Genomic DNA, 20940 nt, shown 5'->3' on the forward strand with positions numbered 1-20940 from the left:
GGGAGGTGGAGTCCAGACGTCCAGGCTTCAGCACTGTGGAAAGGGTCCCGCAGTCTTGGCCTTCCATCCGGCACGTACCAGCTGCTGACCTTGGGCTGGACACTTAAACCCTCAGTTAATGAACCTGGCGTTTCAAGCCCCTACTAGCTTCAGATTTCCCAAATAGGGGAGGGTAGGTACTGATCTTCCTGGGTTGAGACTCGAGAGCAAAATGCGAGGCATGTGATGGGTTCTCAGTCCCGGTGGTCTCCCTTGCCCGGCTCGGTGAGCGTGCCACAGCGCCCTCTGCTGGCTGCTCAGGCCCAGGCGGTCTGTCTCCCACGCAGGTCCCTTTGGTTGACCTTTTCCTTTTCCTTCTGCAGGCTGGTGGTTTGGTTGGTTGGTTGGTTGATTTTCCTTCTTGTTGAGGTGAGAGTCACGTAACAAAAAATTAACCATTTTAAAGTGAAGTGTATTTAATATACCCACAATGTTGTGCAACCATCACCTCTATCGAGTTCCAAAACATTTTCACCACCTCAAAAGGAAATCTTGGACCTTTCAGGCTGTTGCACCCCATCCCTCACCCCCTTCAGTCCCCGGTTATCACCAATCTGTGTTCTATTTCTATGAATTTACCTGTTCTGGATAGTTCATATATGAATGAAATATCATATATGACCTTTTGTGTCTGGTTTCTTTCACCTGGCATAATGTTTTCAAGGCTCAGCCATTTTATGGCTGAATAATATTTTCCATTATACGGATATCCACAGCTATGTTCATCTATTCATTTGTTGATAGACATCTGAGTTTCTTCCTTTTGGTTCTTGTGAATAGTGCTACTGTGAACATGTGTATGTGTATGTGTTTGAGTACCTATTTTCAGCTCTTTGGGGGTATACCTAGGAGTGGAATTGCTGAGTCATAGGGTAAGTCTATGTTTAACTCGGAGGAACTTTCAAACTGTTTTCCACAGTGACTGAAACATATTACATTCCCACCAGCAATGTATGAGGGTTCCCATTTTGCTGCATCTTTGCCAACACTTGTTATTTTCCTTTTTTTTTTTTTTTTTTTTAATTATAGCATCCTGGTGGATGTGAGCTGGTATCTCATTGTGGTTTTGCTTTGTAGTTTCCCTAATCACTAATGATGTTGAGCATCTTTTCATGTGCTTGTCGGCCATTTGTATATCTTCTTTGGAGAAATGTCTACTTAAGTCCTTTGCCCATTTAAAAAATTGGGCTGTTTGTCTTGGGAAAATTTCTTTCTTCCTTTTTTTTTATAATTTTTTTCCCTTATTTTTTTGCCTGCGTCGGGTCTTAGTTGCAGCACACGGGATCTTCCTTCGTTGAGGCATGCGGGATCTTCGTTGCGGCGCTCGGGCTTCTCCCTAGTTGTGGTGCATGGGTTAGTTGCCCCGCAGCATGTGGGATCTTAGTTCCCGACCAGGGATTGAACCCTCATCTCCTGCATTGGAAGGTGGATTCTTTACCACTGGACTACCAGGGAAGTCCCGGGAAATTTTCTTTTCTTTCTTTTTTTTTTTTTTTTAATTTTTTGCCCACACCACGCTGCTTGCAGGATCTTAGTTCCCCGACCGGGTGTCAAACACGTGCCTCCTTGCAGTGGAAGCATGGAGTCCTAACTACTAGACCGCCAGGGAATTCCCTTGTCTTGGGAAAATTTCTTAACCCCTCTGAGCTCATTTCTTCATTGTCAAATGGCGATGCTATATTGCCTAAGTGTACTTGCAAAGGTGTCATACAGTAATCTACATAAAGGCGCCCAGGGTTGGAAATGATAAACATTAGCTGACTCTGAATTAGGCTGTGGTCAAGGTGACCAACCATCTCGGTTTTCCCAGGATGGTCCTGATTTTGGCATTGAACCCCTCAGTCTCAGGTACATCGGGACAGTTGGTCATCTTACTCTGGTCCCAATATGGAAGATAGTGTGTATCTTTGCCATGTCATCACTCTAAACCTCAGTTTCCTCATCTGTAAGGTGGGACTGAGAATGCCTCATAGAGTTGTTATAAAAATCGGCTGAACTAATCTGTTGAAAAGTTAACCAGAAAGGTCTCGGAAAAAAAGGGTAGTGCTTTTTCCCCCAGATCTTAGCTGGAAGTACAAAAATGGGATCCCAGCAACAAAAGAGGATTTCCTGGCCTTGAAACTTCAGGGGCTACCCTTCATATCCTCACGACTCCTCAACGTATGGTGGGAGCTTGTTAGAAATGCAGGTCAGGCCCCTCAGACCTGCAGTATCAGGATCTAATTCCCAGGTGATTTGTATGCACATTAAAGATTGAGAAGTTCTGCTTTATAGCCAAGGCTTTGAAGCAGGGGCAATAATCCGGGACATGGAAAGTGTATCAACAAATTTATCACAGTAGTATTTAAAAATAGAAAAATAGAGCATAAAAGCTGGAAACTACCTAAGTGCCCAAGAGTAAGAAAGAAGTTAATAAAATTGTGGGTTTTCTTCTGAGTAGATGGCCATGACGCCTTTACAGATGATGGTTAAAGGACCATGTTCAACATCAAAAACTGCTTCAGATATCATGAAACATGACAGAAGCCGTCCACACGACTGGATAGTCGGCAGGATTATAACCGCGTGAAATTACATTCATAGGAAAAAGACTAGAAGGAAATACGGCAGAACAGGACGAGGTGAGAGATGGGGTGGCCTGTTTTTGTCTTTCCTTATTTCCTAATTCTTTGTGGTTATATGATATATATTGATGCTATCAAAATCTCTGGTTGACTGATATCCTCCAAAAGCCCACATGTAGAATCAGTGTCAGGATAAGATGCTTCTTTCCTTTCCATGAAGCGTGAGGGGTATTAAAAAATGCTTTGTCTAGAGAGCCAGCTCACACGCTCTTTCCAAGCCTGGTGCAAATCCCCACTTCCAGGACCTCCTCAGGTCAGCCTCACCCACCCTGGCACCTCTTTACCCCAGGCCCTCAGCACCATGCAAATACCCCTTTGTCTAGGCTGGGTCCCTCCCTTCCCGGGTTAGTCCAGGGGACCTGTTTTCCGCACTTCTGTGATGACAAGTGTTCCAGGTGGTTTATTTCAGCCTGAGGCGTAAATACCTCCAGAGGGTAGATGGAGGTCATCATGTGGATGAATGAGGTAAGGGAACTAAAGGAGCCCTCCCTGAGCGCTGGCCTCACTCTGTGGCCTTATATTTCATCCACCCAACTACCCCAGGAGGCAGGTGTTTCTAATACTATCTGGGAACAGAGAGGTGAAGTGCTTGCCCAAGGTTGCACAGCTAGTGAGTGGCAGAGCCAGGACAAGAACCCAGGTCTTTCTGTCCTTGGAGTCTTCAGAAACATAAATGAGTGATGCGTTGGTCCAGACAGAGGGTGCTTCTTAACCAGCGCTCTTCAAGCTTTACTGTGCAAAATAATCCCCTACGAAGCTTGTTCAGATGCGAATTTTGATCCAGCAGGTTTCGGGTTGGGCCCTGGACTCTGCATTTCTGCTGAGCTCCCAGGTGATGCTGATGCTGCTGGTCTCTGGGCCAGACTCTGAGTAGCAGGGATCTAGGAAACATTCCTACTGGCCTTGTCACGCCTCCTAGAATGGTGGAGGCGGGGAGTAGGATGCCCTTTCCCCCAGCATTCCCCTCAGCATGTCCTGGGTAGGATTCAGCTTCCTGGCGTGCCATTCTAACCGGCACGGCTGGCCAGACCTCTCCAATAGGCCCTGCAGGATGCCCTTGGTTGCTCGCCCCGGCATTTCCACTTGCCAGTTGGCTGGCAGGTGATGGGCTGACGGTGACAGCTTAGCCAGAGTTCCTGTCCAGAAACGTCTTGAGCCCAGCCAAGGTAAATGCTGCCCTGCTGTCAGAAATGGAGTGCCTGGCAGGCTCTGGGCATGAATAATTTGAGGCAGAAGAGACGTTGTAACAGCAGGTGCTGAAGAGGGGGCTGGGGATGGTTTTGAGGAGGCAGCCTCCACAATCAAGACCTTTCCTGGAAAGGTCCAACAGAATCATGCTAATAGCTCCCACGTTTCAAATACCTACTGCGGACCAGGCACTGGGCTAAGAGCTTTACGTTGCTATGTTTTGTCTAATCCTTTCAAGAGCTCTGCAAGAAAGGTTACTGATGAGGGAACTGATGCTCAGAGAGGAGAGGGATGTTTTGCACCAACTATTATGTAGTGGAGCTAGTTTTTGAACCTGGGTCTGCTAACTCCACAGCCCCTGCCCTTGATCCTAAAGCAGTGGTTTTCAAGTTGCACTCCACGGAACCCTAAGGGTTCCCAGAGGTGCTTCATGGGCTGCTGTAGGATGGAGGGTGGGGGGGAAGGAAGTAGCACAGTAGGCTGGGCTCCAGGCCCTTCTCTTTCCTTCCCCCCGAGTGGCCTTACTTTGATGTGATTTATGTATCGCGCCTCCATGGAAGTTTAATTGGAAGAAAGGATTTCATGGTCAAAAATGTTTGAAAGCCACATCATGCCGCCTACCAAAATGAATGTGGTTTATCGACTGGGGTTTCTTGCAGGCATTTCAAGGAAACATAGTTCCCTTTGGCGGACTTGCCAAATGGTCTGGCTCGCGCTAAGCTCCCTGACCCTCTGTAATGTCAGGTCACCCCATCTCAGCTTCTAGCCTCCAGTCCACAGTGCCTGGAGGGCTGCCCTCTGGGTTATCAGGACTGCCCCACAGACAGCAGGTCAGATGCGGTGACATCTGTGAATTGGGTGAATTCCTCAGGCAAGTTCACTGCTGGGCGCGGCCTCGAAATTCTTTTCAAGAGACATATCTATATGGAATATGTGAAGAAGGCTTCGGATTGACTGGGCTTAGGAGACAGTTTCAGCTGTTGTAAAAAATGGCCAACTGACAAGGTACTTAGACGTGAAGGAGGTTTATTCCTCTCTCACATGTAATTGTGTGAGCATAAGTAAGCAGGAGTTGATGTAGTGTCTCTATGGTGTTAGGGAGCCAGCTCCCCTCTACAACATGTGCCTCGCATGTTGTGGTCCAAAATGGCTGTTTCTGCTCCCACCATCACATCTGCATCCCAAACAATGAGAACTGGGCAAGGTGAGAGTCCCCCAGTTCCTACTGAGGACAGTCATTCTGCTCATCTTCCACTGGCCAGGCATAGTCATGTCTCCTAGCTGTAAGGAGGGCTGGGAAATGTAGTCTAGCTCGGTGCCCACGTGCCTAACTAAAGCTGGAAGATTCTGCTACTAAAGGAAGAAGGGGAGAGTGGTTATTGGGAGACAGTTATCAGTATCTGCTGTGTGTGGACTTCGCCTTCAAAACTGCGGGTGCCGGTGGCAGCATGATCAGGGACCTGCAGTGGCAGACGGGAAGCACCCCCAAGGTTGTTGACTTCCAAGCCACCGCCAAGTCAAGAAGCCAGTGGTGATTGACTTTGTAGAAGAGAAAACATGGTGGTTAGTGTGTTGCCAGGAAAAAATTCTCCCAGAAATTTGGTTTCTCATTTCTCTCTTTCCATGCAGATTCTCACTGTCTGTGCTGGTATCCCTGGAGGTACTTCCCCTGATCACCCCGTGAGAAAGACTCATTAGGGCTCTTTTGGGTCCAAGGAGCCATTCCAGCTGTCTCAGGGGACAGGTTTATAGAGACGGTGCAGAGACCTGTCACGGGATCGAAGGGCTGGAGATGAAGGACAGCCTGACCTCAGGGACCTGGAAAGCTGTCAGGAACCAGGGCTGCTTTCTCTGTCTTTCGACACCCTCCTCAATTCTGTCTCTTTATTACTCACCCAGCATTTATTTATTTATTTATTATAAATTTATTTATTTATTTTTGGCTGCGTTGGGTCTTTTTAAAAATGATTTATTAATTTATTTATTTTTGGCTGCATTGGGTCTTCGTTGCTGCGCGTGGGCTTTCTCTAGTTGCAGCAAGCGGAGGTGGGGCTGCTCTTCGATGGGGTGCATGGGCTTCTCGTTGCGGTGGCTTCTCTTGTTGTGGAGCACAGGCTCTAGGCAGGCAGGCTTCAGTAGTTGTGGCTTGTGGGCTCTAGAGTGCAGGCTCAGTAGATGTAGCGCATGGGCTTAGTTGCTCCGTGGTATGTGGGATCTTCCCGGACCAGGGCTCGAACCCGTGTCCCCTGTATTTGCAGGCAGATTTTTTTTTTTTTTTTTTTTTTTGGCAGGCAGATTTTTAACCACTGTGCCACCAGGGAAGACCCCAGCATATATTTATTGAAGCTGGATGTGAGGGCTGGCTTCCTTCTCGTTTTTGTGGCCCAGCAGTCACACTCAGGACAAGGTCCTGATGACACCAGAGGCCCCGTGTTCCACACTTGCTGCCCTGCTGGACTCTCAGTCACATGATCGAGTACTCTTCCTCCGAGTTTGAGGAGGTGGAGCCAGGGTTTCCTTCCATGGCCTGAGAGCATCTCCCGTGTTAGCTTCGCTTCCTCGGAGAAATGAAGCTAACACTTCCTCCTCCTTCCTCCTCCTTCCCTCCCTCCCTCCTCCCTTCCTTCCTCCTTTGACAGAGAACTGTTTTTCTTTCCCCTTCCCTGCATCCCAAACTCCTCCTACTCTGCCCCACTTGGGACAGGAATACAGCCCAACTGACATGCTTCAAGCCTCAAGTGCAGCAATTCAGGTCTTCTGACTGGAAGGGCCTCCTAAGGTGATGATACGGGCATTTCAGGAAAAGAAGACGGGGAGTTGGAGGTGCATTCCTTTGGGCAGGATGTCCCAGCTATGGGAATGATTTCCACGGACTTGAATTCCCAGAGGAGGCAGCTGCTTCCTTCACACGCGGCTTTTGTGTCACCTGCCGTCAGTGCTGGGGGAGGATGCTGTCCTTATTGGCGTCACACAGCACATTCTCAGCACAGTCTCCGGCACCAACAGCTGTGGGGTCCTGGTGATTGCACTCATTCAACAAGCAGGTCCCTAATACCTACCATGTGCCGGGTGCCAGCCCTGTGCTGGGAAGGTGCTAGGGGTGAGGAGGGGATTGGGACACGGTCCCTGAACTCTGTGCTCCAGAAAGGATCCACTCTGGTTCTTCTGATGTGAGACGTTTTAACTAATCACTAATAAGCAGCCCAGGTCGCCTTCCAGTGGGGCGGTCACTTAAAGACCCGAGAAACAGTGGACAGAGGAAAAGCCACTGCCTTTGAGTGAGACTGGCCTGGTTTCAGAGAGTTATGTGGGCCTCGGTTTCCCCACTTATAAAATGGGACTCATGGTAGCACTCATCTCCCAGGGTTGTCACGCACAACTGTCGCAGATCTGCAAAGGCCAACTTCCCTTCTCTTTCCTCCCATTTTCCCAAGCACCTCACTGCCCTCCCCAACCCCTGAGGGCTTCGTTCTTCGCCCTGCCCAGGAGTGACCCCAGCTCCAAGTTGTCCCCTCCTCTCTAAGCTGCAGTTTGGCCTCACCCATCACCATGGAGCCTCCCTAGGCCGGGGCTTGGAATAGATACCGCTCCCGGCTTCACTGTCCTGGGGATAAGCAGTCACCCCGTGCCAGGAGAGGTGGTCTGTTGGGGCCTGTTGGGGACCTGCCTGGCGCTGCCCCCTGAGGCAGTCCTTCCCCTGGCAGGCCAGCTGCACCTGGCACTTTTGAGGCCAGAAGCAGAGCCTCAGCCTCACCCACCTGGCCTGAGCAGGGGGCCCATAGGTACGGAGGCCTGTGCTCACCCGGGGATCTGCTGACACATTGGAGAGAGTGTGTGCCTGGGAGTTAGAGGCAGCAACTCGATTAGTTTCTGACTCTCCTAGAGTCAGCACGGTTGAAGAATTTTTGTCAGTTAACAGGTGCTGTTGGAGGGCTCCTTGGGAACTCAAAGAATGAGACAGGTCTGTCCCAGGATCCCCCAACAGCACACAGCCTGGCTCCGCAGCAGAGCGGCACTGGCTGGGGCTGTGGACCGTTTGTCCTTCATGGACCAAGGACTCAGAGCAATGGGCTAAACGTCCCCAGCCACCCCACCCTTTGCCTCTTAGATGAGTAGCAAGAGACGTGTTAACGTCTGTTTGGGTTTCACAGCTGCAGAGCGTGGCTTCTGTGCAGGGACCCTCATTTCCGGTGCTTGGAGGTTTGGTGGACGCTCTGACCAGGCGAGTCCCAGGAATCGGGTGATGGAAACAGGACCCCTTTCCAAGCCTCCAAGCAGCAGTGTTAAACATTGGCCTCCTCTCAGGTTCCTAGGTGGGAGCTGTATTGACTCCCACTGTACCTGACAGTACCTGTTCCCCATGAGCTGCTGTCCTGCTTTGTTTGGTAATACCATCCCATCCTGGTCGCTAGAATGCATGGTGGTAGCAATAAAACAAAGGATGAGAAGGCTTTCAACGAACTGTGCTTTGAATGGTCCTGCTCTGAAACTATGAATGGTCATTCATTTATTATCATTTAAACACCATAGGAAAAAGCTGACCTTACCCGTGGGGAAGTTATGGTCTTACAGGAAAGGCAAGTGTGGAGAAAACAAATCTAAAAGTCAAGTCAAGGGAATTCCCCGGCGGTCCAGTGGTTAGGACTCTGCGCTTTCACTGCCGAGGGCCTGGGTTCAATCCCTGGTTGGGGAATTAAGATCCTACACGCTGCACAGCACAGCCAAAAAAAAAAAAAAAAAAGTCAAGTCAGTCATCACAAGTGTACAACACATTGAGAGGGAGAAGGCTGAGGTACAACGAGAGTGTAACGGGGGCGTCAGGAAGGACCACTGAGCTGAGGTCTGAAGGACAGAGAAGAGTCAGCTTCTGAACTGCATGAGAAAGAGGTTTGGAGATACAGGAAGTACCAAGGTCCTGAGACAGACAAGCACTTGGTGATTTCGGGAATTGAGAGAAGCCCAACAGGGCTGGGGTATGGAGAGCAAGGGGGAAGGTAGAGGTGGTGGGTTGGGGCCAGACTGCTATGCATCAGGAAGAATTCATGTTTGCGTGTAACAGAGTGCTGAATCCGAGGACTTAACGAGCATCCCTCCAGGGACCTAGGTTCTGTCTAACTCTCCAATCCACTAGCGTTAGGATGTGGCTCTTGTCCTTATGCTCACAAGATGGCTGTTGAAGCTGCAGTCATCACATCTGCATTCCAGGCAGGAATAAGGAGAAGGGCAAGGGCAAGAGGGACAAGCAGTCAAATTTGCTTGCTACAAAATCAATGTGCTATTAATAAAAAAGAGGGGTAATGAATATTGGGTAAGCAGTGTCTAGAGTTGGCCCCACAGAGCCTTGTAGGTCATGGTGAGGAGCGTGGCCTTCAATCTGAGTACAGCTGGGAAGCCGCAGAATGTTCTAAACATGGTGGTGACGTGAAAGGGGAAACATTCAGCGTTGCCCCACTTGAGGCAGAGCAACACACACCTGTGTATTAGCCTCCTAGGGCTGCCATGACAAAATATCACAAACTTGGCGGCTTAAGACAATAGAAATTTATTGTCTCACAGTTTTGGAGGCCAGAAGTCTGAATTGAGGTGTCAGCAAGGCCACACTCACTCTGAAGGCTAGGGAAGAATCCTTCCTTGACTATCCCTAGTTTCTGGTGGTCCCTGGTCATCCTTGGCATTTCATGGTTTGTAAACTGCATCACTCCAATCGCTGCCTCTATTGTCACATGGCCTTCTTCCCTGTGTCCCCTCTGTGTCTCTAAATCTCCCTCTCCTTTCTTTTACTAGAACACCTGTAGTCGGGCCCACCCTCATCCAGTATGACCTCATCTTAATTACATTTGCAAAGACTCTCTTTCCATATAAGGTCACATTCAAGGTACGGGGGGGTTAGGACTTGAACAAAGCTTTTTGCAGGACACAGTTAAACCTTCTGCGAGTTCAAAAGGACTAGAGTGCCACCTAGACGCTACTTTGCTCTGTTGGTCACTCACGTCCCCCTCCCCGACAGGTCATAATAAGACAGCCTAGGAATTAGAGAGGCAGGTTTACTTCCAAAATTTTGACTGTGCCAGGCACCAGTCCCTCTTTCTTCTCCTATAAAAGGGCAAAAGGAAGGTTCTGGACTCCCAGAACAGGCCTCGCCTCACCTTGGCAAACACTACTCAGGCATGGGTGCAGAGGTGATCTTGCCTGTCCCTGTGTGTCAGGGGCTCAGAGTTGGGGGTTGGGGGTGGCGGCGGCAGTGGGAGTAGACATTTAAAGGATGGGCTGAATAGCATCTAAACTTGGTTTCCTTTCTTCAGGCAAAAGTTTAGGCTGACGGATGCCCTTTAATAAACCACTCCTTGGTTGGAGCTAGTGGAGAGAAGAGTTGAGCTGTAGCCATGCAGCTGAACCTAAACTGGCTTCGGCGCTGGAGTCCTGCAGACTGTCAGATGCACAGTGTTGGTCAGGGCCCCCTGTTGTTTTTGCTTTGAGGTGGATTAAAAACTGCTCACCATGTGACTCCCAGGAAGCAGGCTGTGGGCCCTCAGACTCTTCTCTTGGGCACCTTTGTTCACATGTCTTTGCATGAGTTTGTGTGCAAGGGGCTTTTTTTCTTGGCCAGTGATTTTTTTTTTTTTTAATTGAAGTAAAGTTGATTTACAATGTTGTGTTAATTTCTGCTGTGCAGCAAAGTGATTCAGTTATACATACATGTACATTCTTTTTTGTATTCTTTTCCATTACGGTTTATCTCAGGATATTGAATAGAGTTTCCTGTGCTATACAGTAGGACCTTGTTGTGTATCCATTCTATATATAATAGTTTGTATCTGCTAATCACAAACTCCCACATCCCTCCCACACCTCCCCTCACCCTTGGCAACCACAAGTCTGTTCTCTGTGTCTGTGAGTCTGTTTCTGTTTTGTAGACAGGTTCATTTGTGTCATATTTTAGATTCCATATATTAGTGATATCATGTGGTATTTGTCTTTCTCTTTTTTAAAAATATATTTACTTATTTTTGGCTGTGTTGGGTCTTCCCTGCTGTGTACTGGCTTTCTCTAGTTGTGACGAGCGGGGGCTACTCTTCGTCGCGGTGCGCGGGCTTCTCATTGCAGTGGCTTCCCTTGTTGCAGAGCACGGACTCTAGGCGCGTGGGCTTCAGTAGTTGTGGCGCGCGGGCTTTGTTGCTCCGCGTCATGTGGGATCTTCCCGGACCAGGGCTCGAACCCGTGTCCCCTGCATTGGCAGGCAGATTTTTAACCACTGCGCCACCCGGGAAGCCCTGTCTTTCTCTTTCTGACTTACTTCACTTGGCATGATAATCTCTAGTTGCATCCATGTTGCTACAAATGACATTATTTCATGCTTTTTTATGGCTGAGTAGTATTCCATTGTATATACGTACCACATCTTTATCCATTCATCGGTAGATGGACATTTAGGTTGTTTCCATGTCTTGGCTGTTGTAAATAGTGCTGCTATGAACATAGGGGTGCGTGTATCTTTTTGAAGTACAGTTTCGTCTGGATATATGCCCAGGAATGGGATTGCTGGGTCATATGGTAATTCTGTTTTTAGTTTTCTGAGGGACCTCCATACTGTTTTCAATAGTGGTGGCAGGTAATTTTTTTGGTTGTTTTTTTTTTTTTGGTCAAGGTGGGGACCCCAGCAGAGATGGATGGAGATAGGAGAGATGGAGACCCAGGGAGAAAAGACGTGGCATCTGGTCTCTTGTGGGGCAGGGGAGAAGCAGAAGGTGAAGGGGCCGCTTTCCTGAGGGAAGCTGTGAGCTCAGGGCATAAGCACAGTTGCCCCGGTGCCCACGGGCAAACTGGGGGGCAGCGGTTCCTCCTCTGGGCATCTTCTGGGACCCCAGGGTAAGTGACTGTGACAGCAAGGGGAGGCAGCATCCTTGGCATGGGCACCCCAGAGGTGGTGGCATCAGGGTGACCCCCTCAGGTGGCTTCATGAGTCATTTCAGAAAGCCAGCAAGCATGGGCCCATGTGACTCTCGCAGACTGCACCCATGAGTCAGCCCTGGAGGACTCCTGTGGACGGTGGAGGTCCTCACTGGGCAAGTTGGGGGAGGAGATCAATAAGAAGGTGATGTTTAAGCTGTGCATTGAAGAAGTAGGAATCTGCCATGGGGAGAAAGCAAGGTCATTCTAGGCAGGAGGACCAGCGTGTGCAAAGGCATGAGTGACCACTGGTGGCCTCAGACTGTCGGGGGGTCAGTCTGGTGCGTGGGTGCACAAGGAGGCACAGGCGAAGGAGAGGGAGAGAGAAGTGAAGCTAGAGAGGAGGTGGGGCTGGCTCACGGTGAGGCCTCGTATGTGAGGCTGCAGTTTGGATTTTGTCTCGAGGGCAGTGGGAGCCCCCGACGGCTTGTGAGCAGAGGGCTGTGGCCTCGTATGTGTTTTAGGTTTGTTTAGATTTGTTTGATGTCCGTGCTAAGGATGGGTGGAGGGGCCGGCAGTCTAGAGGCTGGAGGGGAGGCACTAGGCAGTGGCGGTGGGAAATCTACCCCCAGCCCCATGTTTCTCCTGCTCGTCTTCCCCCAGCCCTGCCCCGACCCCAGGTCCCCAGAGTGTGTCACTCGTCAGAAGAGCAGAGTCTGTCTCCGGGCGGGTGGAGAGAGCAGGCATCCCTCGGCCCTGCTCGTGCTGGGCCCAGGGCAAGGGCTGGCTGGGCAGCTGGCAGCTTGGCAGGGAGAACATGGTCGGCTCTGCTGTGTCTGCGGCCACTGCAGCCTGACAGCCTGATTAATGACCCGCCAGGGCTCCGCACGAGTCAGCAGCTCCACTTCTGTGGCAGCGGCCGAGTGGACCTGCCCACTCTGCCTCTTCTCCTCCTACGGCTGGTGGCTGGTACTCCCGGATGGGCTGAAATGCTTTGACATTGCCTCCTCCCTGGGCTCTTCCATACCTTCTGCTGACCATGTCCAGCCTCCTTTAAATCCTGCCCCTAAATGCTCCTGTACAGTAGGAGGCTTTGCAGAGTTAACCCTCAGCCCTCTGGGTTCTGGCTTGTTCTTTTATTTTGTCCCCATCAGGCACATAGTAAAGCTTAAAAATATGTCTTGAAGGCATCATTGCCGCTTCCCTCCCGTCTCTCAAGCCTTTAGTGACTAACATGGGCCCTGTCTTATCTCTCTGCTGGAGGGTCTGTGTCTGTGTATTCTGTTTGTATAAGTCCCACCTGCTCCATCAGACTAGCAACGCCCCAAGATCAACATCTTTAGACTGGTGGCTTCTGAATCCAGTTTTTTCTTCTCCCCTGAACTGGGTGCTCCCCAGGGAAGGGGGCTATGTCTCCCCCTCAGTCTGGGAGCTCCCTGAAGACAAGGGCTCTGTTTGGGGCTGCCTTGCCTGTTGCTCCCTCACCTCCCAAGTTGAGCTGTGCCTTGGGTGTGTTCTGCGGGGGACTCAGGGGCTGTAGGAAAAGCCTCCTGGCCTGTCTTGGGGATGGCAGGGTGGAGCATGGCTACAGCAGGTATGGATTTAGCTGGGGCCAGAGCTGTTGGGGGCATGGCTAGGGAGCAGGTACTGAGCTCTCTGGGGCCAAAGGGCTCCCAGGCCTGAACCAGCTCTGGGCCACGGTCTGCCCCCCTGGGAGGGCCATGAATTCTTGTATCCAGACTCTGTAGTTCTTGGCATCCTGATTCCTCATGCCTCCTGTGGGCTCTGTCTTGGATAACGACAGGAGGACAACCACAGCTACTATGTGTCCCGTCTCTATGGTCCCAGCGAGCCCCGCAGCCGGGAGTTGTGGGTGGACGTGGCCAAGGCCAACCAGAGCCAAGTGAAAGTTCACCGAATCCTCTCCAACACCCACCGGCAGGCTTCGGTGAGTGCCCCAGTCCCTGGCAACGCTGCCCTGGGCTGGGAGGCTGGGGGCCAGCCCGCCACACCTGGTCAGTGGGCATGGCTTGTGGCCTGAGGTCTGTGGTCTGGGAAGTGCTTTCCAGGGGACCCTGGGGGGCTTTGCCAGAGTTGGAGCGCCCTCCTGTGGTACTGCCCTGGACATGCCTGTGCCCACCCCCCAACCAGTCCCATCCAGATAAGCATGGGGCAGTGTGGATGCCCAGCCCTCTGGCCTGCAGGTTAGCCCATGCTGATTCTCTCCCATCCCCTGCAGAGAGTGGTCTTGTCCTTTGATTTCCCTTTCTACGGGCATCCTCTGCGGCAGATCACCATAGCAACCGGAGGTAAGGCCTTGTCTGTGGGACTGGGAGAGGGTGTGGAGATTTCAGCCAGAACTTGGGACCTATCTGGGAAGGTTCCCTGGAGACCGGATTTTACAGATGGACTGGGGAGGGTCCCACATGTGGCTCTCTTGGGACCCCACTCTCAGGAGAGAGGTCATCAGTGTTTCAGCCCAGCTTCCTCACATCAACTGACTTGCTTGTGTGTGTGTGTGTATGTCTGTGTGTGTGTGTTTTTCTCTCCCTCTGGGTCTGTGCAGGCCACTGTGGGCAGTCCCTTGGCCCCTGTGCTTCTGAGTCTGTAAATGAGAGAGAGGAGACTGCACTGAGAGCCTGCTTCCTGGGACCAGGCTTCCAGTTGATATGAGGAGCCTGTCTTTGATTCCTGTGCACTTTCCAAGGGACAGAGAGAGGTGGGAGGGGCAGAGAGAACCTTCTGGTCTGGGGCCCTTTAGCTCCATACATGCCAGACCCGTGCCCACTATGTGAGGCTGGTGGACGGAGGTCCAAAACTCACTTCCAGCCCCGTCTACACTGCTCTTTCCTGCACGAGGAAGCAACCCCTCTGGGCCATCTCTGATGATTTGTCTACACTTCTTCCCACCCCAGGCTTCATCTTCATGGGTGATGTGGTCCATCGGATGCTCACGGCTACTCAGTATGTGGCTCCTCTGATGGCCAACTTCAACCCTGGCCGCTCCGACAACTCCACAGTTGCTTACTTTGACAATGGTGAGATCAGAGCTCAGAGTTTAAGTCACCCAGCTCCAGGGCTCCCTTGGTCCAGCCCGTTTAGAGGAGCCCAAGTCCCAGAGAGGGCAAGGGACTTGCCCACAGTCACACAGCAAGACAGCCACCCTAACTTTCTGTGTTCATTTTCCTCACCTGTAAGATGGGGACAAAAATGCCTGCTACCTGATGAGATAATGAACTGAAAGCGCTTGGCTCTTAGTAGAGGTGAAATAAATATCAGAGACCTTTACTGTTTCTTATTCTCACCAGGTTGTCCCTTGAACACCTACCTTCCACCCCGGGAGAACAGTTGTTTCTCCTATTTCTCCTCCTTTTCATCTCAAGGGGTCAGGATAGGCAAGAAGGAAAGGGCGTGCTTGGGGTTGGAGATGGTCAATCACAGTACCTGGTTGGGGGTGGGGAAGCTGAAGAAGGGTTTTCTGGTTCCTCTTCAGCTTGGAAGTCAGGCTGTCTGTGGGCTGCCCAGCTCCTGCCTCCTGCCCCATCATCCCTAAGGAAGCCAAGCTGTGGCCCATCCCCATTGGCCACCGTTTCCGCAGGGCCCTGCTCCCCTCACTGTCTCCCTGTCCAGCCAGGTCTCTGCTCTCCTCACCAGGGACAGTCTTTGTTGTTCAGTGGGACCACGTCTACCTCCAGGACCGGGAGGACAGGGGCAGCTTCACCTTCCAGGCAGCTCTGCACCAAGATGGCCGCATTGTATTCGGCTACAAAGAGGTGAGTGGGCCCAGCTGCAGAGACGGCCTTTCTTTCATTCAGCAGTTATCTGTCGAGATCCTCCAATGTGCCAGACGTAGGGCGTGGTGCCGGGGATGCGGCAGTTAATAAGATGGCTGACGGCCCTACCTTTGTGGAGCTGAGAGTCTGGCTGGAGGGATAGATTGTGGGGACAAGTATAGAATTGCCACTGTGACAAGTGCTCCTAAATGGAGATGCCAGGAAAGCCTTTCACGGGGCTCTTTACCTGAACAGGGGTCAGGGAAGGCTCTCCCGAGGAAAAGAATTGAAATCTGCAGAATGTGTAGGAGCTAAGGAAGCAAAGAAATGAAGTGTGCTCCAGGAGCGAGAAAACACATGCTCTGTGGCAGGACAGAGCATGGCCGGTAGAAACCTCTGCAGGAAGGCAGCCTGGCCGGAGGGGAGAGAGTGAGGGCAAGAAGGGGGGCGCAGGGGGACAACCGGATTTGCCTTTGAAAAGGACGCTCTGGTTTCAGAGTGGAGAGCAGAGGGCTGGGGCTCAGAGGGGATGCTGGGAGATGATATGGGAGACAGGTGATGCCAGCCTGGGGTAGGGAGGGGGCGATGGAGAGAACTGGATAGATTTGAGAGCCAGTTAGCAAGCTAATGTATTAGAGATGTATTAGACGGAGGAGGAGGGAAATGAAGGGGGGTGCGAACTGAGGGTGACTCCCAGGTCTCTGGCCTGCATGGAGGCACCATTCACAGAGAGGGAGAAAAGAAAAAGGAAATGTGTTTGGAGATAGTGTGGGGAAGACTTGGAATTTGGATGGGGCCCCATTGGGTTTGAGATGTCTGAGTCCTCCAAGAGGCAAGGCCCAGCAGGCAGATGGGTCTGGAGCTCGGAGGGGAAGTCTAGGTTGGCCCAAGAGCGTTTGGGGGGTAGACAGAGCCTCTTCTTCCCACTGCAGATCCCTATGCCCGTCCTGGAAATCAGCTCGTCCCAGCACCCCGTCAAAGCAGGCCTGTCAGATGCCTTCATGATTCTCAATCCATCCCCGGATGTACCAGGTGAGTCCCCAGGGATCCACAGAGATCCCTGGATGGGGCTGGACTCAGCTCAGACTGAGCCAGGTTGGCAGGGGCAATGGCAGTGACAGGGAGTGGAGGGGTGGTGGAGAGTTGAGTGGGAACTGAGGGAAGAGAAGGGGCAGAATGAGTTCCAACTTTTCTTCGTTCAAGCAGAGGAACCAGTTTTTCCAATAAAATCTCCAGGGGGAGGGACTGCTCTGGTGGCGGAGGGGGAGGAGAGCCAGGGCCCTTCCACTCAGCACACTCTCTATTTAGAAAATCTCCAAAGACACCAAATTAGGGTCTATGAGTCCTCCCAGAACATAACCATAATTGCTTCCCCACCCCCAGTTGATAGAAGGGGCATCCCAGGGGGTTTCAGGAGACAGGAAAATTAGGTTTCTCTCCTGTCCCTGATCCCATCTTCCAATTCCCCTTCCTGGAGGCAACCAGGGCTACCAGGGTATTTCTAGGGCTACAAGCCTTCAGGTAAGTATACGTACGTATATTTAACACCAAAGATGTCATATGATGTCCTCTGTTCTGCTCCTGAACAAAGTATATCTTGCCCATCATTCTGCATCACCACATGTCTCATTCTTCCTAATGGCTGTGTGATAGCCCATTGTGTGGATGTACCTTAATTGAACCAGTCCCCTGTGCATAGACTTCAGTTGTTTCAATCTTTCACTACAACAACTGCAGTGAATATTCTTGCAAATAGCTACTTTTATGCCCTTGTGTATTTCCATAAGATTAATTCCCACCACTTCACTTGCCCCTCCACTGTCCCTACCCTGAACTCCCAGTGCTCTAGCGAGTGGCTCAGACCCTGCTCCGTTGCTGCAGTCAGCATCTGCTCTGATTGGTTAATGCCTGTACTGAGCTGGTTACTAAACAGTTTCAGTATCACCCTGATTGTATTAGTTAGCTACTGCTGCATAACAAATTATGCCAAAACTTAGAGGCTTAAAACAGCAAACACATTATCTCAGGGTTTCTGTGGATCAGGAAGCAAAGCATGACTTAACTGGGTCCTCTGGTTCAGAGTCTTTCACAGGCTGTTCTCAAGGTGTTTCCCAGGGTTACCTCAGCCACTGCTGGGGGGAGATCCATTTTTAAGAGCTTTCATGTGGTTGTGGCAAGATTCAGTGTCCCCCTTCAGTTCCTGCCACGTGGACCTCCGCATAGGATGGCTCACAACGTGGCAGCTGGCTTCCATCAGAGCAGGCAAGGAAGACAGCGGTAGAGTGTGAGCAAGATGGAAGCCAGAGTCTTTTTGTAACCTCATCTTAGAAGTGCGGTCCTATCGCTTTTGCCATATTCTGCTGGTTGGAAGCAAGTCACTAGGTCCAACCCACACCCAGGATAGGATTACACAGGGTGTGAACACCAGGAGGCAGGGATCATTGGGGGCCATTTTATTTTTTTATTTTATTTTTAAAAATTATTTATTTATTTATTTATGGCTGTGTTGGGTCTTCGTTGCTGCACACGGGCTTTCTCTAGTTGCGGCGAGCGGGGGCTACTCTTTGTTGCGGTGCGTGGGCTTCTCATTGCGGTGGCTTCTCTTCTTGTGGAGCACGGGCTCTAGGCGCCTGGGCTTCAGTAGTTGTGGCTCACGGGCTCTAGAGCGCAGGCTCAGTGGTTGTGGCGCACGGGCTTAGTTGCTCTGCGGCATGTGGGATCTTCCCGGACTGGGGCTCGAACCTGTGTCTCCTGCATTGGCAGGCGGTTTCTTAACCACTGCGCCACCAGGGAAGCCCTGGGGGCCATTTTAGAGGCTGCTTACCACACGATTACAATCCCATCCCTAGACACTGAGCTTTACAGCATCTTATTGGACCATCCTCGCAGCATCGTAAATGAAGTCTGTGCATTTGTTTCTTTCTAAATGAGGACACGGAGGCTAAGAGAGGTGCCATGACTTGCTTTCACACAGCTATGAAAGGTAGAACTGAAACCCAAATCTTCTGTTTTTTAAACCCTGGGGTCCACTATTGAAACTTTGTAAATCTGACCCACTCCCATTCCACCCAGAGGGGTGACTCCTTTCCTCCTCAGTTCCCCAAACACCCACACACACCCAGGCTGTGCACCCACCCAGGCTGCTTTGCAGGAAGGACCATTCTTGGTGTCCATGCCACCCTCCTCCCCATGCATTAATGCATCATCGGGGCGGGGTCTGTGCCTCCCTCACAGCTCACAGGGCTCTCTCTGTGCCCAGTGGGAGAGTCTCAGGAAATCTGTGTTGGATCCAGCTGTTAAATGAGGGTGGATTAGAGGAAGTCAGATCCCCCAGGAGTGTGTGCATCTGAGGCTCCTCTGTGATTCTGGAATGAAAGGCTGTTTTAGAGCAAGCCAGGGAGATGTGAGGAGGTGGGGTAAGGAGGGGCGGAGGAGGAAGCAGAGCCCACCTGAAATAACAGGAGGGCAGCTGCGCCTGTCCTGTGAGACCAGAAGGAGACGCAAGGGCTCTGTTGTGGGAGCTGCTGGATTCAGTGACTCTCGGAGGTGCTGGGTCCACCCGCCAAGCGAAACCCACGCCTGACTCCCACACTCTGCCCAGCGGCTCCCGGGCTCCAGTCTCCCTGCCCTCTGTCCCCCATTCCTTCTTGTCACTGCCAGACAGATCTGGTCACGTCATTCTCTGGCTCCTTGTTGCCCAAAGCATCAGTTCAAAGTCCTTTGATTCTGGGCACAGCCCACTTTTTTTTTTTTCTTTCAGTTTTATTGAGATGTAATTGACATACAGCACTGTGTAACTTTCAGGTGTCCAGCATAATGATTTGACTTACATACGTCACGAAATGATTACAATAAGCTTAGTGAACATCCACCACCTCATATAGATGCAAAATTAAAGACAGAAAAAAATAGATTTTTTCCTTCGTGATGAAAACTCTTAGGATTTACTCTCTTAACGACCTCCGTATGTAACAGACAAGTGTTCATTATATTTCTCATGTATGTTATGGTCACAGCCCACCTTTATAGGCTCATCTCCAGACCCTCCTGTCACCCACTACTCTGTCCACGCAGCACTGGTCTGCATGCCCTGGGTTCCCCAAACATGCCAAGGGCTATCTGCATCTTTCTGATGCAGTTCCTCGTATGAAATGCCGCCCGCCCGAAGTCCTTTTACCACTTGGCAAATCCTACTCATTCACTGGTCCAGCTCAGATGTTGCCTCCTCCATGCAGCAGAATTCACGGCTTCCTCCTCCATCCCCCCGGCACTTTGTTAAAAGCTTTAATATAGAACTCATGACACTGTCTGGCTCATCCATGTTCTCCCCAACTGGCTGTGAGCTCCTTGGGGGCTGGCCGTGGCCCCAGCACTTAGCCCAGTGCCTGCAGCAGGGCAGGTGCTCAAAACACGAGTAGCAGCTCGAGAGTGAGCGCTGACGGGAATGGGTGGAGCAGAGACCCTGTCCCCTGCCCTGTGGTGACACTAAGTGGGAACAGGACCTGACATCTGAGTTTGGGGGGTGAGTGCTTTGATAATCGCATCTCTTTTTGTCAGATATTTTTTAGCTTGGGGGTGCAGGCAGGGACTTTAGAAGGAACATGGAGGTACGGGTGGAGCATATCACGTGCATGCATTTTCTGGGGCAGTATCCATGGCCTTCATTGGGTTTTAAAATGGGCTACAGGGCTTCCCTGGTGGCGCAGTGGTTGGGGGTCCGCCTGCTGATGCAGAGGGCGCGGGTTCGTGCCCCGGTCCGGGAGGGTCTCACGTGCCGCGGAGCGGCTGGGCCCGTGGGCCGTGGCCGCTGGGCCTGCGCGCCCGGAGCCTGTGCTCCGTGGCGGGAGAGGCCGCAGCGGTGAGAGGCCCGCGTACCGCAAAAAAAAAAAAAAAAAAAAAAAAAAAAAGGGCTACAACCTCTGCTTTTCGGAGTGATGGCTTTTATGTGGCTGAGAGATCAGATTCCTCTGGGTCTGATATTCAACCCAGCAAGCAGGGAATTCGTTTGAATTTGGTTGAGCTGCAAATAACAGTAAATCCCAAAAAACCATGATAGAAGTTCAGGTAGAGGCCTCTGGTCCACAGACCCTATCACCGGGATATTCACCTCGAATATTCCCGTTGTCCCAACCCACCTGTCCTACAGAATGAGTGATGTCACTGCCCTTGTACCCAAGCTCGGTTCCTCCCTGCCTGCGGCCCTGTGAGGAGTGGAGTTTACTCCCCACTATTCAAGAATCCCCCAGTCCCTGAACCCTGTCTGGGGGACTCTCTCCTCCCCCCAGTCTCCAAACACTTTCCTCCCACCCCTGTCTGAGGGTGGAGGGAATTCTGCACAGTCTCATTCCTGCGGTTGAGGGAAGAAATGCTGAAAACAGCCAGAGTTTCTCTTACCATTACTTCCTTGCAGAAACTGCTCCACAGGCTTT

At 51.2% G+C, this 20940-nt stretch overlaps 1 protein-coding gene across 1 annotated transcript in view; it reads left to right on the forward strand.

Moving 5' to 3' along the window:
• The window catches only part of PLXDC1 (plexin domain containing 1), a 62708-nt gene that overhangs the window by 16604 nt on the left and 25164 nt on the right, over positions 1–20940 (forward strand). The window contains exons 3-7 of the mRNA XM_059998464.1: positions 13543–13686; positions 13978–14047; positions 14654–14776; positions 15393–15511; positions 16444–16543. Of these exons, the coding sequence (XP_059854447.1) occupies positions 13543–13686; positions 13978–14047; positions 14654–14776; positions 15393–15511; positions 16444–16543 (556 nt within the window). The remainder of the gene's footprint in view (positions 1–13542; positions 13687–13977; positions 14048–14653; positions 14777–15392; positions 15512–16443; positions 16544–20940) is intronic.

The sequence above is a fragment of the Delphinus delphis genome, chromosome 19 (genome assembly GCF_949987515.2).
Source record: "Delphinus delphis chromosome 19, mDelDel1.2, whole genome shotgun sequence".
Lineage (NCBI taxonomy): Eukaryota > Metazoa > Chordata > Mammalia > Artiodactyla > Delphinidae > Delphinus > Delphinus delphis.